We start from the raw sequence: 19,812 nt of genomic DNA, 5'->3' as shown, positions 1-19,812 counted from the left end.
AAATGTTTCTTACTTTACACCATTGCCACCATTGCAAAGTTTGAGCTTCTTATTTAACTTCAAGGTAAAAATATAAAAGATAATTAATTGTATCCCGAAAAAATCCCGTGGCACTATATCCTATATGGAATGAAGAACTGATTGCACATGCACCAAAAGCAAAATAAATAATTTTATATTATATTATGTGTTAAGTAGATATATATATATATACACGATTAACCATCAATTATTGATCAAATGATGAGTATCATTTATGCTCTGTCGGCGGTGGGGCATCTTTAAATCATGTTGACCTAGGGCCACACTATCCAAGGAAGACAAATATGGATTATATAGAGGTCTTGTGAAACAGGTACTAATTACCCATGAGTGTTTGCTAGGCCGGTTTTTATTTTTAATTACTTTTTTGTCAGCTGTGTTGATATAATTGTTGATAAAGAGCAGGTTGGTCCACCACGATTCCTTACAGTTATCGGTGAAGATTTCCATCTGAGTCCAGGATGGTCCGTCATGGTAGTATCGTGAGAAAGCAACGTCCAGCAGTATGATCATCATGTATGTCGGTGTTAGCCTGGGCATATCAACATCATCACTAATTTATATAATCAAAATTGGTGGAACAAAATCAACAAGTAATTTTCTTATCACTTTTACATACAGCCAGTTCATGGTAACGTTTAATTCATGGACGACTGGTACCCGAGTTTAATTGTATTATAAAGATAAATTGTTTTAAGTATTTGTTTGTATGTCCATACTTTTACGACCAAGATGCATGATACTAACAATTTTCAGAATCCTATCTGATGATTATGTAAGAAGTCATCTGAACTTTGAATGTATTTGTTGAAGATGTTTAGGGCCATGTGCGCTATAAGAGCACTACGCGTCTGTGCTAGGACCGACTATTTTTATTGTTCTATTTTAGGAAACACTTGTCCCTGTAGACGTGTACTAGCTTTTATGTGTATCTACTGTTCCGACACATGTACACAAGTTAGATAAATACGTTGAAGCGAGAAATCTTCCTACGGCCACACAGCGATCGCCTGGTAAATTGTGTTCACTGGGATTATATACAATCGATAACGCTATTCTATGGCGTCCGTGTAGCTCATGTCGTCTGCTAGGGCCTACTTAAATGTAATTTACAATCCGCGGAGGCTCATGTGTGATAATAGTGCGGCGTTACCATAGTGACTCGAAATATAATTATCACAAAGCGGCTTTTGTGTCAGCTTATCATTACACTGAAGCTATAGTCACTTCAGTCAGCCGCCATTTTGTAGAAGAATGCCCTGAACGAACACTAAGGTACGTAGCGAATGAGAAATAGTAATCAGTGGAGACTTTGTATAGGGCGTAACTCGCCATAACAGCATATTATAACGTTGAGTTGCATATAATAACTGAATGAAGAAGCAATATTTTGACAGTAGCATATAATAAGCTGATATTCATAACAGCACATAAAGTAATGTCGGGTGTGCCATGGCATGATCGTAAAAGGCGACTAAATACGGGATCTTATTTTCTCTATTTTTCCAAACAATACCATTATTGGGCTTGTGAAAGGGCTCAAAAAACAGACAGAGATAAGGTATACATTACACAGAGGTAAGGTATACATTACACAGAGGTAAGGTATACATTACACAGAGGTAAGATATACATTACACAGAGGTAAGAATACATTACACACAGGTAAGGTATACATTACACACAGGTAAGATATACACAGAGGTAAGGTATACATTACATAGAGGTAAGGTATACACAGAGGTAATGTATACACAGAGTTAAGGTATACACAGAGGTAAGATATACATTACACAGATGTAAGGTATACATTACACAGAGGTAAGGTATACATTACACAGAGGTAAGGTATACATTACACAGAGTTAAGGTATACACAGAGGTAAGTTATACATTACACAGAGGTAAGGTATACACAGAGGTAAGATATACATTACACAGAGGTAAGGTATACACAGATGTAAGGTATACATTACACAGAGGTAAGGTATACATTACACAGAGGTAAGGTATACATTACACAGAGGTAAGGTATACATTATACAGAGGTAAGGTATACATTACACAGAGGTAAGGTATACATTACACAGAGGTAAGGTATACATTATACAGAGGTAAGGAATACATTACATAGAGGTAAGGTATACACAGAGGTAAGATATACATTACACAGAGGTAAGGTATACACAGATGTAAGGTATACATTACACACAGGTAAGGTATACACAGAATGTAAGGTATACATTACACAGAGGTAAGGTATACACAGAGGTAAGGTATACATTACACAGAGGTAAGGTATACACAGATGTAAGGTATACATTACACAGAGGTAAGGTATACAAAGATGTAAGGTATACATTACACAGAGGTAAGGTATACACAACACAGAGGTAAGGTATACATTACACAGAGGTAAGGTATACATTACACAGAGGTAAGGTATACATTACACAGAGGTAAGGTATACATTACACAGAGGTAAGGTATACATTACACAGAGGTAAGGTATACACAGAGGTAAGGTATACATTACACAGAGGTAAGGTATACACAGAGGTAAGGTATACATTACACAGAGGTAAGGTATACATTACACAGAGGTAAGGTATACACAGATGTAAGGTATACATTACACAGAGGTAAGGTATACACAGAGGTAAGGTATACATTACACAGAGGTAAGGTATACACAGATGTAAGGTATACATTACACAGAGGTAAGGTATACATTACAAAGAGGTAAGGTACACACAGATGTAAGGTATACATAACACAGAGGAAAGGTATACATTACATAGAGATTAGATATACACAGAGGAAAGGTATACATTACATAAAGATAAGATATACACAGAGGAAAGGTATACATTACACAGATGTAAGGTATACACAGAGGTAAGGTATACATTATACAGAGGTAAGGTATACATAACACAGAGGTAAGGTATACATTACACAGAGGAAAGGTATACATTACACAGAGGTAAGTTATACATTACACAGAGGTAAGGTATACATTACACATAGGTAAGGTACACATTACACAGAGATAAGGTATACATTACACAGTGGTGAGTATACATTACATAGAGGTAAGGTATACATTACACAAAGGTTAGGTATACATTACACACAGGTAAGGTATACATTACACAGTAGTAAGGTATATATTACACAGAGGTATGGTATACATAACACAAAGGAAAGGTATACATTACATAGAGATTAGATATACACAGAGGTAAGGTATACATTACACAGAGGTAAGGTATACATTACACAGAGGTAAGGTATACATTATACAGAGGTAAGGTATACATTACACAGAGGTAAGGTATACATTACACAGAGGTAAGGTATACATTATACAGAGGTAAGGAATACATTACATAGAGGTAAGGTATACACAGAGGTAAGATATACATTACACAGAGGTAATGTATACACAGATGTAAGGTATACATTACACACAGGTAAGGTATACACAGATGTAAGGTATACATTACACAGAGGTAAGGTATACACAGAGGTAAGATATACATTACACAGAGGTAAGGTATACACAGATGTAAGGTATACATTACACAGAGGTAAGGTATACAAAGATGTAAGGTATACATTACACAGAGGTAAGGTATACACAACACAGAGGTAAGGTATACATTATACAGAGGTAAGGTATACATTTCACAGAGGTAAGGTATACATTACACAGAGGTAAGGTATACATTACACAGAGGTAAGGTATACATTACACAGAGGTAAGGTATACATTACACAGAGGTAAGGTATACATTACACAGAGGTAAGGTATACATTACACAGTGGTAAGGTATACATTACACAGTGGTAAGGTATACATTACATAGAGGTAAGGTATACACACAGAGGTAAGGTATACATTACACAGAGGTAAGGTATACATTACACAGAGGTAAGGTATACATTACACAGAGGTAAGGTATACATTACACAGAGGTAAGGTATACATTACACAGTGGTGAGGTATACATTACATAGAGGTAAGGTATACATTACACAAAGGTAAGGTATACATTACACAGAGGTAAGGTATACATTACACAGAGGTAAGGTATACATTACACAGAGGTAAGGTATACATTACACAGAGGTAAGGTATACATTACACAGAGGTAAGGTATACATTACACAGAGGTAAGGTACACATTACACAGAGGTAAGGTATACATTACACAGTGGTGAGTATACATTACATAGAGGTAAGGTATACATTACACAAAGGTTAGGTATACATTACACACAGGTAAGGTATACATTACACAGTAGTAAGGTATATATTACACAGAGGTATGGTATACATAACACAGAGGAAAGGTATACATTACATAGAGATTAGATATACACAGAGGTAAGGTATACATTACCTAGAGATAAGATATACACAGAGGTAAGGTATACATTACACAGATGTAAGGTATACATTACACAGAGGTAAGGTATACACAGAGGTAAGGTATACAATACACAGAGGTAAGATATACATTACAGAAAGGTAAGGTATACATTACACAGAGGTAAGATATACATTATAGAGAGGTAAGGTATACATTACACAGAGGTAAGGTATACACAGAGGTAAGGTATACATTACACAGAGGTAAGGTATACATTACACAGAGGTAAGGTATACATTACACAGAGGTAAGGTATACATTACACAGAGGTAAGGTATACATTACAAAGAGGTAAGGTATACACACAGGTAAGGTATGCAATACACAGAGGTAAGATATACATTACACAGAGGTAAGGTATACATTACACAGTGGTAAGGTATACATTACATAGAGATAAGGTATACATTACACAGAGGTAAGGTATACATTACACAGAGGTAAGGTATACATTACACACAGGTAAGGTATACACAGAGGTAAGGTATACATTATACAGAGGTAAGGTATACACAGAGGTAAGGTGTACACTTCATACAGGTAAGGTTTACACAGAGGTGAAGAATACACTACGCAGATGTAAATTACATTACACAAAGGTATGACACACATTGCACAGAATGTATACCAAATTGATTCGTCGTTAACAATGATACCGTTGGGACATCAGGTAGAGGGTGTCTCACAATTCATGTTACACATACAAAAATAAAACAAAATATACTTATGGTATGAAGAGGTATATAACCAAGCGTTTTGTTCCATGAATAATATGAAGGAATAATTTGTTTCTGCTAAAATGCATTGACGTCATAACGAGCATGATGACGTCACCACTCTTAAGACATTGACACGTCAAAATACTGGTAGTGTGAAATGTTCCATACTGTATAAGACACAGGTTGTACTAGTTGAAGTGTATTTGCTGGAATATATTTGTAAGCAATAAAACTAGCTATTACAAGGAGACGCGAAGTGTATTTGCTGGAATATATTTGTAAGCAATAAAACTAGCTATTACAAGGAGACGCAACACAAATACAATGTAGTCTCCTAAAACGTCCACAGTCGCAATACATTGCATGCAGGGGAGGTCATCCTTAAGAATAGGATGTTACATTGAATTGACCAACATCAACCAGCAGTGAAGGACTTTATGGACAACCCTGGAACCATACATGGACACATTGTACTGAAAACAATGTCATCACAATATTTTTCATTCATTAGAACCTGTTATTCTCGCATTTTGAATCAGGGGTTAATTCTCGTTATTATATGTTTTATAGGTGAAGGACCAAGTCATGTCGGGAAACATCGTATTGGATGTCTCCTGCTCAGAGGGCGAGGAGACTAAGCCTGTGGTGTTTCCCGTGAACTTATACGCAGCCCAGAATCCCAATACATCAACAATATCGCATACAACCACGAATACAAGTTCAGGACTTCACCGTACAGGACTCCATATGGTCGGTAAGGTCAACGATTCCCGGTTACTCAACGTCATACATTTGATGAACAACCAAGGAAAGAGAAAGAGAGGTCCAAGGGAAAAGGACACGTTTCAACGGTTCATGTATTGTCTGGCAGACAAATACGACAAACTTCCAAAGTTCACATCTTTTGAACAGAACGAAAAGGCGATGGTCAAGGCTCACCAACAGCTTGGGTATGGTGAGTATAGGTTTATTGTTATGATTCCAACCTCTCTTGTAGTAGCTGTTATTGGCTAGATATAAATAATATGTGAAAAGCGATATTCTGACACATCGATGAAAACCTTACAGGGGCAATTGATTGTAGACGTGCATTGGAACTCGGGATTTGAAAATACATTTGTAAGTAAAGGTGGAGCAATTGTTACCGTGGTAACCTGAATGTGAATGCTAAAACCAGCTGGCTTATAATTGTAAGAGCGCAGCTCTCTGCGCGGCCGAAGCCCGCGTAGAGCGAAACTCTACTAACCATAACACGTGTGTGAGCATATAGATTCCAATACATCCCAGTACCCTTTGGACTTTGAAATCGTGTCCCGCGGGAAAAGTCTCGCGCCTCCTTGCAGGCAGCCATGTTTTAATTCTCATTATCAGCACGACGAGATTTGAAATTTTCTCTATAGACCAAACGTGCCAGCAGGATACACTTTGAAATTACTGTAAGTAGTTTTAGATAACTACACAAAGACAAGAACGACACAATAAATGTACTGGTCAAAATGGTATACTGTCTGTGTGTTGTCAAGCGCACGGCACCTCCAACCGTGACGTCACGAAGCTTGGTGACAAAGATGACGGCGCATATTCCCGCGTATTTTTGATACATGGCATGTTGTTAAGTTTTTCGCCTTTGAGAGATTACAGTGGAATATTTCTTTCTGACCTGATGTGTATATGACGACTATCAATATATATTGCTAGACACAAAACATCCATTAATGGTGTTGAAGAATAGCATTTAATAAAAATCAATGATCGGACTACAAGTTTAAACAGTTTTAATGTCGTTCTGAGGTTATTATCTTAAATATTAACATTTTACACGTAGCTGCGCTCTTCTGAGGCTTTGCCTTAAATTCATATTAACTATGTAACCACTGATGGCAGCGATGTCTTGTAGTCTGAACCCGAACCAGTGCAGAAACTCAACTTAGATATTGAACGTCTCAATGCGATCGTGCACTTAGATATACATATTTTTTTAATGAATGGTCTTGTCTAAAAGGTAACTTATAAGGGCGTAGCTCTTCGTGCCCGAACGGTACGAAGTGCGAAGCACTTCTAAGGTAACAGATACACGAAAATAAAAGGAAAAAACACAATCTTCAAAATTCAATCCTACACACTGACAGCTTCAGTTTGCGGCCGCCATTTTTTCATACATATGGGGAGGTTGTGCGTTGCTCCGGTACTGCTTTCCCCAGTAAATATATATTTAACTAATGCAAATTCATAACAGGAGTATTTAAACATTTTTTGTTATTTTTCAAATAATACTAATAACACTTTGAAAATTAAAAGCTAAAATTAAAAGGAATCATGACGTCACATAACGTCAACAAATGGCGCGAAATCATAGGATTCGCATACGCGGCACTCCAGGCCTTGAATTGACACAGAGAAATCCTAATCTTTCAGTTCATTTCTTTGCGTTTAATGCTAGACGATTATTACATCATATACTTCTATAGTTTAAAGTGCGTCCTTTTATTTCTAAATGATGTTTTCTACATGAAATAGAAAATAAAATAAATAAGTAGAGCTTCGCTCTTCCTATGCCGTGCATGACTCAGATTAAAACATCTGGCTGCGCCCTTTAAGGCCTTGCCTTCAGTCATATTATACAATTCAGAGGTGGTTATCTGTTTCAATATTTGTCAATATATTTGTTTTATTTGATAAAATTTGTTAAACAAAAGTTTTAGGCTTTCTGAATGATATCCTTTTGGGTATTGCGATTGTGACGTCGCTCTATGTAATGCGTGCCTATTGATTAATTGTTATATGATTAGATTGTTACTTACTGTCATTAAGTAATGTTTTATGTGTGCTTTAAACTCAGGATACCCAGCACAAGACTTCAAAGACGGTGGTGCCCAGAAGACCCACATCAACCTATCTTATAACGCAGACCAGTTCAAGGAATTCATCCGGGTACTATTTCCTAACCTGCAAAACCGGAAGTGGGACATCTACAGAATAGATAAGCAGCGTCGGCTCCTGAGAGTAGACCAAGACACCCCTCGTGGAATCAAAGATTTGAAGTACCAAGGCTACCTCATAATTATACCTTATGTAAGATGATTATCATAGCTGAAATTTAATACCAAATCGTGTTATTCCTGAAAGATTAAGAATGAAGACGCGAATTTTTATGTGGAATCATTATGCAAAACATTATCTTATCATAACTTTTTATATTGCTCCCCAGAATGATGACAGCGATCGGCCACAGTCCGTTATATATAGGACTGGCGAGGAGTACTTTATACAGATGACCACGGACCAACACGATCACGTGATACTTGATGACACAGATTCAGACGGCGCCTCGCCTTCAGACACTTTTGATGTGGAACAGCAAGAGAGCTTCAGTCAGGACAGTCGACCTACACCAATTGCCTCTCCTACCCAGCTGACGTCACAGATGACGTCTGCAATGACACAACATATCCCAAGCAGTACCACACAGCATCCTGGCAGTTCTCATTCGCCCATAAAAAAGGTAGCATAATCATCTGAAGATACCCTGCTATTAATGGCATGTTCCATATAAAACAATGACAGTTTATCACAGGGTAGATAAATCAAATATCAGACTTCAATATCTACGTATGTATTTTTTGATACACATCTGATATATTTCTTTTTTCGTAGCTACATTGTACGCTGTTAGAACACCGGAAACGTTTTATTATTACTATTATGGAATTCAACATCGTCCATTCCAGACGCGGAAAGGATATTTTGAATTTACGTAGGATTGATCTAGATTAATATAATAGTTGTCAACAATGAACTGGTATCAGGCTGGTTATAGGGGTATCTATACTTTTGTTCTCCTTATTTATGTTGTGGCTTCCGTATATACCCATAATGTTGTACACACTGAGGCTGTAATTATCACCCCGTGTTACAGGACGAGATGGTAGACCAGTGCGAACCTTTCCCTGTGTCGTTAAGATCGTCCCAACCACAGCCGGAGAGGATCGGCCCAAGATTCACCATAGAAAATAATACAGATATGCTTTCTACTGGTAAGTAAATTCTAATGAGTGTTAATGGAATTTAGATAAAGACCGGCCATTGCTGAGGATTTACGAATTTGAAAAAAAACGTGTCTAGGTTTAAGCATCGCATACAATTATTTAACTTTGAAAATAAAAAGGGTTTGTTTTATTTTTCACAGCCAAATGTAAACTTGCCAGAATAGCTGAGGCCTACCGAGGGTGTCTTCATAGTCCGCTTAGTGTGACTATCAGGAAGGAACACCTAGTAGATGACGTGTTACGTCTGTACAGGGGGAACGAGAACTTCACCAGGCATCACATACGGGTACTAATGACCCAGAGCAGATACCAAACGGATCAAATGGTTATCCCGACAGCTTCACTGTTAGTGATGTTTTGGCGGGAAATATTCGACAAGTACTTCAAAGGAGACCGTGAGTATGTTCCTGTCGTCGACCTCGACAAGGATGAATGTTTTTTTGTCACGCTCGGGAAGATATTATACCATGGATTGATTTTATTTAATTATTGGCCCGTGAACTTGGCACAGGCTTGCACTGCAGTGATCCTAACAGAGAAGTGTTCCGATAGTCAACTCACCACTTCCTTCTATAACGTTATGTCCGAGTCGGAGAAAACTGTTGTGAGTGAGGCAAAGAAAGAGGTCCGATCTAATATGACCGACTTTTCACTTCCAGTATTGAGGAACTTGTGTAAGGTATTGCGGCCTTATGGTAATAAGGTGAAACCGCAACCTCGGACATTTGAAAGTCTTATTCTCCGCCTATCAAGATTTTACCTCGTTCGGAACCCATACTGGGCCCTCACAGGTGTAGGTGAAGGATTCACTTCAGGTTTCTCCGGAAATTTACCGGTAATTACTGAACAAGATGTATTTGAACTATATGCTCGCCTGTCACCAAATGCGCTGGCATTGTTCGAAAAAGTGGAGTTCATATACAGTCCTCCAAATCGAAACTCATCCATTGAGATGGAGGAGAAACGTACGAAGATGTATCTAGAAGTGGCCGTAATGAGAATGACGTCACGTCAGATTGCTACGATCTTAACGAAATGGTGCTACTTTGACTGTCTGTGTGTTGACCAATTGTTTATGAGGTTCCACTCGCAGTCGGTATCAGAACCACCGGTCTTCGCCCCAGACACTCGGACACTGAACATATCATCAGTATATAGCTCACAAGAGGAATTTAACGCCTTACTTACGTCACAGCTGGAGGAGTCATGTGACATCACCAGTGACGTCATTACGATATAGAGGCGGTATGCATTATTTTCAGAATATGTGTTCATCGAATGCAAATTAATAGAAAAAGGGACATTGTAAGGAAAATACAATTTCGCTTGAAAAGCTTTAGACAGTAATTGTTTAACGACGTGCTTAAAATGATATGTATTGATTTTTCAGGGCTTTGTCTTTACTAACCTATATTATCAACTATGTCGTCGGCATAATGTACAATGGTAGCAATGTTCAGTGATAATGACCGACAATTTTTTAATGTTAGTTTTGTACTTTTCAGTGTTCCATTTGTTTCAGTATCAAATACTTAAGAAACTGACGTTGTTGTATGTTCAGACAAAGACGTAGGGTCACGAATTTAGTAAAGCTTTCTCGAAATAAGAGAACAACAGATAAGGAATTCTTTATCAGGTAACCAAAAAATATATCGTTTAACATAAGGTGCATACATAAGTACCGATAAATCTATTGTTAACCGACTCATTGTTCATAGAGACTTTTAATTTGACATCTTCTTGCCTAACTAGCTGCAATATTGTAGCTCAAAAAACTTTTATACAGATAATGGTGTCATCTTTAGAGCTACAATTGGTGCCTATTACTGCTAATGGACCAAAGAATTTTTTGTGCAAACCATTATCAAAACGTCTGTATGCATTTTATCTTACATGTATGATATCACTTACCTTATAGGCAATAAAACTGAACCGTATAAAATATCAAATTCACAACGAGATTTATTTTCTTTCACATATAAATATGATAGTCATTTCGAAGGAAAATTATACGGCAAGTCTACAAATTATGAATTTGACGTCATATGAGTGGTAAAGTAGATACATGTATTAAGAATGGTCGTTATATTTCTTCTGGACAAAAATAATATATAAATGCATGTATACGCTTAACATAATTGGAAACAACAACAAAATATAGAAAAATGTGCCCGGGTGATTTTCTGAGGCAATGCTCCACTACGACATATACGGACTATTCGCACCTTGTCGAAAAGTATAGTAGGCTGGGTACGTATGTTCTTTCTACTTGCCTAACGTGTTTATTACAAAAATTTAATTTCAATATGTAGATTCACATTTATTTCGCTGTTTCTAATTGCACATAATATTTAATGCTGAATTCAATATGAAAATAAGAATAGAAGGTTTAGAATATTTTTAATTGGGGCTACAGTAAGTGGTTAAAATGAGCCTAGTAGAGTCCTCAGTATCATGAGGGAAATGAGGGAAATCAAATACTAGTGACAGTGAAAGTTGAAATTGTAACCACAGGGTATATTCAGAACCTATGGAAGTAGAAAATTAACCACAGACTTACCTCCAGAACCTATGGAAGTAGAACATGTACCACAGCCTTACCTCTAGTATCTATGGAAGTAGAACATGTACCACAGACTTACCTCCAGAACCTATAGTATCCTATGGAAGTAGAACATGTACAACAGACTTACCTCTAGTATCTATGGAAGTAGAACATGTACCACAGACTTACCTCCAGTATCTATGGAAGTAGAACATGTACCACAGACTTACCTCCAGTATATCTATGGAAGTAGAACATGTACCACAGACTTACCTCTAGTATCTATGGAAGTAGAACATGTACCACAGACTTACCTCTAGTATATATGGAAGTAGAACATGTACCACAGACTTACCTCTAGTATCTATGGAAGTAGAACATGTACCACAGACTTACCTCCAGTATCTATGGAAGTAGAACATGTACCACAGACTTACCTCCAGTATCTATGGAAGTAGAACATGTACCACAGACTTACCTCTAGTATCTATGGAAGTAGAACATGTACCACAGACTTACCTCCAGTATCTATGGAAGTAGAACATGTACCACAGACTTACCTCTAGTATCTATGGAAGTAGAACATGTACCACAGACTTACCTCCAGTATATATGGAAGAACATGTAACAGACTTACCACAGACTTACCTCACCTCTATATATGGAAGTAGAACATGTACCACAGACTTACCTCTAGTATCTATGGAAGTAGAACATGTACCACAGACTTACCTCCAGTATCTATGGAAGTAGAACATGTACCACAGACTTACCTCCAGTATCTATGGAAGTAGAACATGTACCACAGACTTACCTCCAGTATCTATGGAAGTAGAACATGTACCACAGACTTACCTCCAGTATCTATGGAAGTAGAACATGTACCACAGACTTACCTCCAGTATCTATGGAAGTAGAACATGTACCACAGACTTACCTCCAGTATCTATGGAAGTAGAACATGTACCACAGACTTACCTCTAGTATCTATGGAAGTAGAACATGTACCACAGACTTACCTCAGTATCTAGGAAGTAGAACATGTACCACAGACTACCTCTAGTATCTATGGAAGTAGAACATGTACCACAGACTTACCTCTAGTATCTATGGAAGTAGAACATGTACCACAGACTTACCTCTAGTATCTATGGAAGTAGAACATGTACCACAGCCTTACCTCCAGTATCTATGGAAGTAGAACATGTACCACAGCCTTACCTCTAGTATCTATGGAAGTAGAACATGTACCACAGACTTACCTCCAGTATCTATGGAAGTAGAACATGTACCACAGACTTACCTCTAGTATCTATGGAAGTAGAACATGTACCACAGCCTTACCTCTAGTATCTATGGAAGTAGAACATGTACCACAGACTTACCTCCAGTATCTATGGAAGTAGAACATGTACCACAGACTTACCTCTAGTATCTATGGAAGTAGAACATGTACCACAGACTTACCTCCAGTATCTATGGAAGTAGAACATGTACCACAGACTTACCTCCAGTATCTATGGAAGTAGAACATGTACCACAGACTTACCTCCAGTATCTATGGAAGTAGAACATGTACCACAGACTTACCTCTAGTATCTATGGAAGTAGAACATGTACCACAGACTTACCTCCAGTATCTATTGGAAGTAGAACATGTACCACAGACTTACCTCCAGTATCTATGGAAGTAGAACATGTACCACAGACTTACCTCCAGTATCTATGGAAGTAGAACATGTACCACAAACTTACCTCCAGTATCTATGAAAAACATGTACCACTCCTCAGTATCTATGGAAGTAGAACATGTACCACAGACTTACCTCCAGTATCTATGGAAGTAGAACATGTACCACAGACTTACCTCAGTATCTATGGAAGTAGAACATGTACCACAGACTTACCTCCAGTATCTATGGAAGTAGAACATGTACCACAGACATTACCTCCAGTATCTATATGGAAGTAGAACATGTACCACAGACTGTATCTATGGAAGTACCACAGACTTACCTCCAGTATCTATGGAAGTAGAACATGTACCACAGACTTACCTCTAGTATCTATGGAAGTAGAACATGTACCACAGACTTACCTCTAGTATCTATGGAAGTAGAACATGTACCACAGACTTACCTCCAGTATCTATGGAAGTAGAACATGTACCACAGACTTACCTCCAGTATCTATGGAAGTAGAACATGTACCACAGACTTACCTCCAGTATCTATGGAAGTAGAACATGTACCCAGACTAACCTTACCTCTAGTATCTATGGAAGTAGAACATGTACCACAGACTTACCTCTAGTATCTATGGAAGTAGAACATTACCACAGACTTACCTCTAGTATCTATGGAAGTAGAACATGTACCACAGACTTACCTCCAGTATCTATGGAAGTAGAACAATGTACCACAGACTTACCTCCAGTATCTATGGAAGTAGAACATGTACCACAGACTTACCTCTAGTATCTATGGAAGTAGAACATGTACCACAGACTTACCTCCAGTATCTATGGAAGTAGAACATGTACCACAGACTTACCTCCAGTATCTATGGAAGTAGAACATGTACCACAGACTTACCTCTAGTATCTATGGAAGTAGAACATGTACCACAGACTTACCTCCAGTATCTATGGAAGTAGAACATGTACCACATGGAAGTAGAACATTACCACAGACTTACCTCTAGTATCTATGGAAGTAGAACATGTACCACAGACTTACCTCTAGTATCTATGGAAGTAGAACATGTACCACAGACTTACCTCCAGTATCTATGGAAGTAGAACATGTACCACAGACTTACCTCCAGTATCTATGGAAGTAGAACATGTACCACAGACTTACCTCTAGTATCTATGGAAGTAGAACATGAACCACAGACTTACCTCCAGTATATATGGAAGTAGAACATGTACCACAGCACTTACCTCTAGTATCTATGGAAGTAGAACATGTTACCTCCAGTAACATGGAAGTAGAACATGTACCACAGACTTACCTCCAGTATCTATGGAAGTAGAACATGTACCCACAGACTTACCTCTAGTATCTATGGAAGTAGAACATGTACCACAGACTTACCTCCAGTATCTATGGAAGTAGAACATGTACCACAGCCTTACCTCCAGTATCTATGGAAGTAGAACATGTACCACAGACTTACCTCCAGTATCTATGGAAGTAGAACATGTACCACAGACTTACCTCCAGTATATATGGAAGTAGAACATGTACCACAGACTTACCTCTAGTATCTATGGAAGTAGAACATGTACCACAGACTTACCTCTAGTATCTATGGAAGTAGAACATGTACCACAGACTTACCTCTAGTATCTATGGAAGTAGAACATGTACCACAGACTTACCTCTAGTATCTATGGAAGTAGAACATGTACCACAGCATTACCTCTAGTATCTATGGAAGTAGAACATGTACCACAGACTTACCTCTAGTATCTATGGAAGTAGAACATGTACCACAGACTTACCTCTAGTATCTATGGAAGTAGAACATGTACCACAGACTTACCTCTAGTATCTATGGAAGTAGAACATGTACCACAGCATTACCTCTAGTATCTATGGAAGTAGAACATGTACCACAGACTTACCTCTAGTATCTATGGAAGTAGAACATGTACCACAGACTTACCTCTAGTATCTATGGAAGTAGAACATGTACCACAGACTTACCTCTAGTATCTATGGAAGTAGAACATGTACCACAGACTTACCTCTGGTATCTATGGAAGTAGAACATGTACTTACCTCCACTATGGAAGTAGAACATGTACCACAGCTATACCTCTAGTATCTATGGAAGTAGAACATGTACCACAGACTTACCTCCAGTATCTATGGAAGTAGAACATGTACCACAGACTTACCTCCAGTATCTATGGAAGTAGAACATGTACCACAGACTTACCTCTCAGTATCTATGGAAGTAGAACATGTACCACAGACTTACCTCTAGTATCTATGGAAGTAGAACATGTACCACAGACTTACCTCCAGTATCTATGGAAGTAGAACATGTACCACAGACTTACCTCTAGTATCTATGGAAGTAGAACATGTACCACAGACTTACCTCTAGTATCTATGGAAGTAGAACATGTACCACAGACTTACCTCCAGTATCTATGGAAGTAGAACATTGTACCACAGACTTACCTCTAGTATCTATGGAAGTAGAACATGTACATGACCACAGACTTACCTCTAGTATCTATGGAAGTAGAACATGTACCACAGCATTACCTCTAGTATCTATGGAAGTAGAACATGTACCACAGACTTACCTCCAGGTATCTATGGAAGTAGAACATGGTACCACAGACTTACCTCTGTATATCTATGGAAGTAGAACATGTACCACAGCCTTACCTCTAGTATCTATGGAAGTAGAACATGTACCACAGACTTACCTCCAGAATCTATGGAAGTAGAACATGTACACAGCCTTACCTCTAGTATCTATGGAAGTAGAACATGTACCACAGACTTACCTCTAGTATCTATGGAAGTAGAACATGTAACCACATACTTACCTCTGGTATCTATGGAAGTAGAACATGTACCACAGACTTACCTCAGTATCTATGGAAGTAGAACATGTACCACAGACTTACCTCTAGTATCTATGGAAGTAGAACATGTAACCACAGACTTACCTCTAGTATCTATGGAAGTAGAACATGTACCACAGACTTACCTCTAGTATCTATGGAAGTAGAACATGTACCACAGACTTACCTCTAGTATCTATGGAAGTAGAACATGTACCACAGACTTACCTCCAGATATCTATGGAAGTAGAACATGTAACCACAGCTTACCTCTAGTATCTATGGAAGTAGAACATGTACCACAACTTACCTCTGTATCTATGGAAGTAGAACATGTACCACAGACTTACCTCTGTATCTATGGAAGTAGAACATGTACCACAGACCTTACCTCTAGTATCTATGGAAGTAGAACATGTACCACAGACTTACCTCTAGTATCTATGGAAGTAGAACATGTACCACAGCCTTACCTCTAGTATCTATGGAAGTAGAACATGACCACAGACTTACCTCCAGTATCTATGGAAGTAGAACATGTACCACAGACTTACCTCAGTATCTATGGAAGTAGAACATGTACCACAGACTTACCTCCAGTATCTATGGAAGTAGAACATGTACCACAAGACTTACCTCTAGTATCTATGGAAGTAGAACATGTACCACAGACTTACCTCCAGTATCTATGGAAGTAGAACATGTACCACAGACTTACCTCAGTATCTATGGAAGTAGAACATGTACCACAGACTTACCTCCAGTATCTATGGAAGTAGAACATGTACCACAGACTTACCTCTAGTATCTATGGAAGTAGAACATGACCACAGACTTACCTCCAGTATCTATGGAAGTAGAACATGTACCACAGACTTACCTCCAGTATCTATGGAAGTAGAACATGTACCACAGACTTACCTCTAGTATCTATGGAAGTAGAACATGTACCACAGACTTACCTCTAGTATCTATGGAAGTAGAACATGTACCACAGACTTACCTCTAGTATCTATGGAAGTAGAACATGTACCACAGACTTACCTCTAGTATCTATGGAAGTAGAACATGTACCACAGACTTACCTCTAGTATCTATGGAAGTAGAACATGTACCACAGAACTTACCTCCAGTATCTATGGAAGTAGAACATGTACCACAGACTTACCTCCAGTATCTATGGAAGTAGAACATGTACCACAGACTTACCTCTAGTATCTATGGAAGTAGAACATGTACCACAGACTTACCTCCAGTATCTATGGAAGTAGAACATGTACCACAGACTTACCTCTAGTATCTATGGAAGTAGAACATGTACCACAGACTTACCTCTAGTATCTATGGAAGTAGAACATGTACCACAGACTTACCTCTAGTATCTATGGAAGTAGAACATGTACCACAGACTTACCTCAGTATCTATGGAAGTAGAACATGACCACAGACTTACCTCAGTATCTATGAAGTAGAACATGTACCACAGACTTACCTCCAGTATCTATGGAAGTAGAACATGTACCACAGACTTACCTCCAGTATCTATGGAAGTAGAACATGTACCACAGACTTACCTCTAGTATCTATGGAAGTAGAACATGTACCACAGACTTACCTCTAGTATCTATGGAAGTAGAACATGTACCACAGACTTACCTCTAGTATCTATGGAAGTAGAACATGTACCACAGACTTACCTCCAGTATCTATGGAAGTAGAACATGTACCACAGACTTACCTCCAGTATCTATGGAAGTAGAACATGTACCACAGACTTACCTCCAGTATCTATGGAAGTAGAACATGTACCACAGACTTACCACTATGAAGTAGAACATGACCACAGACTTACCTCTAGTATCTATGGAAGTAGAACATGTACCACAGACTTACCTCTAGTATCTATGGAAGTAGAACATGTACCACAGACTTACCTCTAGTATCTATGGAAGTAGAACATGAACCACAGACTTACCTCCAGTATCTATGGAAGTAGAACATGTACCACAGACTTACCTCCAGTATCTATGGAAGTAGAACATGTACCACAGACTTACCTCTAGTATCTATGGAAGTAGAACATGTACCACAGACTTACCTCCAGTATCTATGGAAGTAGAACATGTACCACAGACTTACCTCCAGATCTATGGAAGTACATCCACAACTCCTCAGTAGAACATGTACCACAGACTTACCTATATCTATGAAGTAGAACATGTACCACAGACTTACCTCCAGAACCTATGGAAGTAGAACATGTACCACAGACTTACCTCCAGTATCTATGGAAGTAGATCATGAACCACAGACTTACCTCCAGAACCTATAGAAGTAGAACATGAACCAGTTGATACGCCCTTTTTGCTTTGTCAATTCCTTCATCAACATATAAGATAGCAGCAGACCACTGTCGATAAAGATATTAATTTCTCAATTGAAGTAAGTTTTAACAATATAAAAGAGCAAAATAACAGTGAGAGGAATAAATGCAGATTATAATACCAGAAACATGTAGGTTAAATTGACGACAAAAAGACACCGAATGAAATAAGAACAAATGTTTATTTTCTATTTTTATACGAATAAAAAGATTCACTGAACATATCGTAACCTCAAGAAAAAGGTAAGCGGTCATCTGAATATGCAACAATACAACACCTCAAAGAATATAGTAGTGACAAACAATTAAGTCAAGGAACTCTTTTAATAGAAGAAGTTCAGGTTCTGATATATTTTATGAATTAGACCTTAAATAATTGTCAAGGGGATTAATCTTAATAAAAAGGGTACCCTATCATGCCAACGTGCTGCAAGTGCAAAAATCTGGTCTCTAGGCCTCTGAGCTATACACAAGAAGTCGTGTAAATATTTCAGCTTTTTTACCCCTGTGACCTTGCATGGCTGTCAAGGTCATTCATTTGTATTCACTTAGTATTCCTTTATCTCAGCGTGCCACAGGCCTAATATCTCTAGGACTCTTAGTCATCCACAAGAAGTTGTTTAAATTTACCAGCTTATTTGAGCCCTGTAACCATAATTAAAGGTCAATGTCATTCATTTGAATAAATTTGGTTTCCTTTTATCCCAGCATGTCACAGGCCCAATATAAGGTCTCTAGGACTTCACTAGTTATTCACAAGAATTGTCTAAATATTTCAGCCTATTTGACCCCTGTGACCTTGAATGGCGATCAAGGTTATTAATTTGAAAGACTTGGTAGCTCTTCATTTCACCATTTCACAGGCCCAATATCAGTACCCTTGGGCCTTTCGGTTATTAAGATGAAGTTTTTTGAATGGAAAGTTTATGCACAGCGGACGGTGCACGAAGACGGACTATGCATGATAACAATAGACCTAGTCATCCTGACCCTTTGGGTCTGAGGATCTAATGAAATGTTACACTTAAAAGCAAGTGAAATAGTCAT

At 38.1% G+C, this 19,812-nt stretch overlaps 2 protein-coding genes across 2 annotated transcripts in view; one reads left to right on the top strand and one right to left on the bottom strand.

The window, feature by feature from the left end:
- Positions 1–19,812, bottom strand: part of LOC138315207 (uncharacterized) — a 40,240-nt gene that overhangs the window by 8,675 nt on the left and 11,753 nt on the right. Inside the window, 2 exon segments of the mRNA XM_069256056.1 lie at positions 406–574; positions 18,700–18,792. Coding sequence (XP_069112157.1) covers positions 406–574; positions 18,700–18,792 — 262 coding nt within the window.
- Positions 944–11,195, top strand: LOC138315154 (uncharacterized). The gene is made up of 6 exons (XM_069255949.1): positions 944–1,317; positions 5,771–6,155; positions 8,040–8,272; positions 8,409–8,702; positions 9,117–9,234; positions 9,387–11,195. Exons 2-6 carry the CDS (start codon positions 5,786–5,788, stop codon positions 10,484–10,486), a joined length of 2,115 nt encoding a protein of 704 aa, XP_069112050.1. The 5' UTR covers positions 944–1,317; positions 5,771–5,785; the 3' UTR covers positions 10,487–11,195.

Source organism: Argopecten irradians, chromosome 1 (genome assembly GCF_041381155.1).
Source record: "Argopecten irradians isolate NY chromosome 1, Ai_NY, whole genome shotgun sequence".
NCBI classification, from domain to species: Eukaryota; Metazoa; Mollusca; class Bivalvia; order Pectinida; family Pectinidae; genus Argopecten; species Argopecten irradians.
The sequence above is the reverse complement of the archived record's forward strand: the minus strand, read 5'-3'. Positions and strand labels throughout refer to the sequence as shown.

Bases quoted from the DNA above. Each gene is read 5' to 3' on its own strand.
- LOC138315154 (XM_069255949.1), top strand. From the start codon at position 5,786: ATGTCGGGAAACATCGTATTGGATGTCTCCTGCTCAGAGGGCGAGGAG. The intron at 8,273-8,408 runs GTAAGATGATTA...ATTGCTCCCCAG, and splicing joins ACCTCATAATTATACCTTAT to AATGATGACAGCGATCGGCC. The intron at 9,235-9,386 runs GTAAGTAAATTC...TATTTTTCACAG, and splicing joins TACAGATATGCTTTCTACTG to CCAAATGTAAACTTGCCAGA.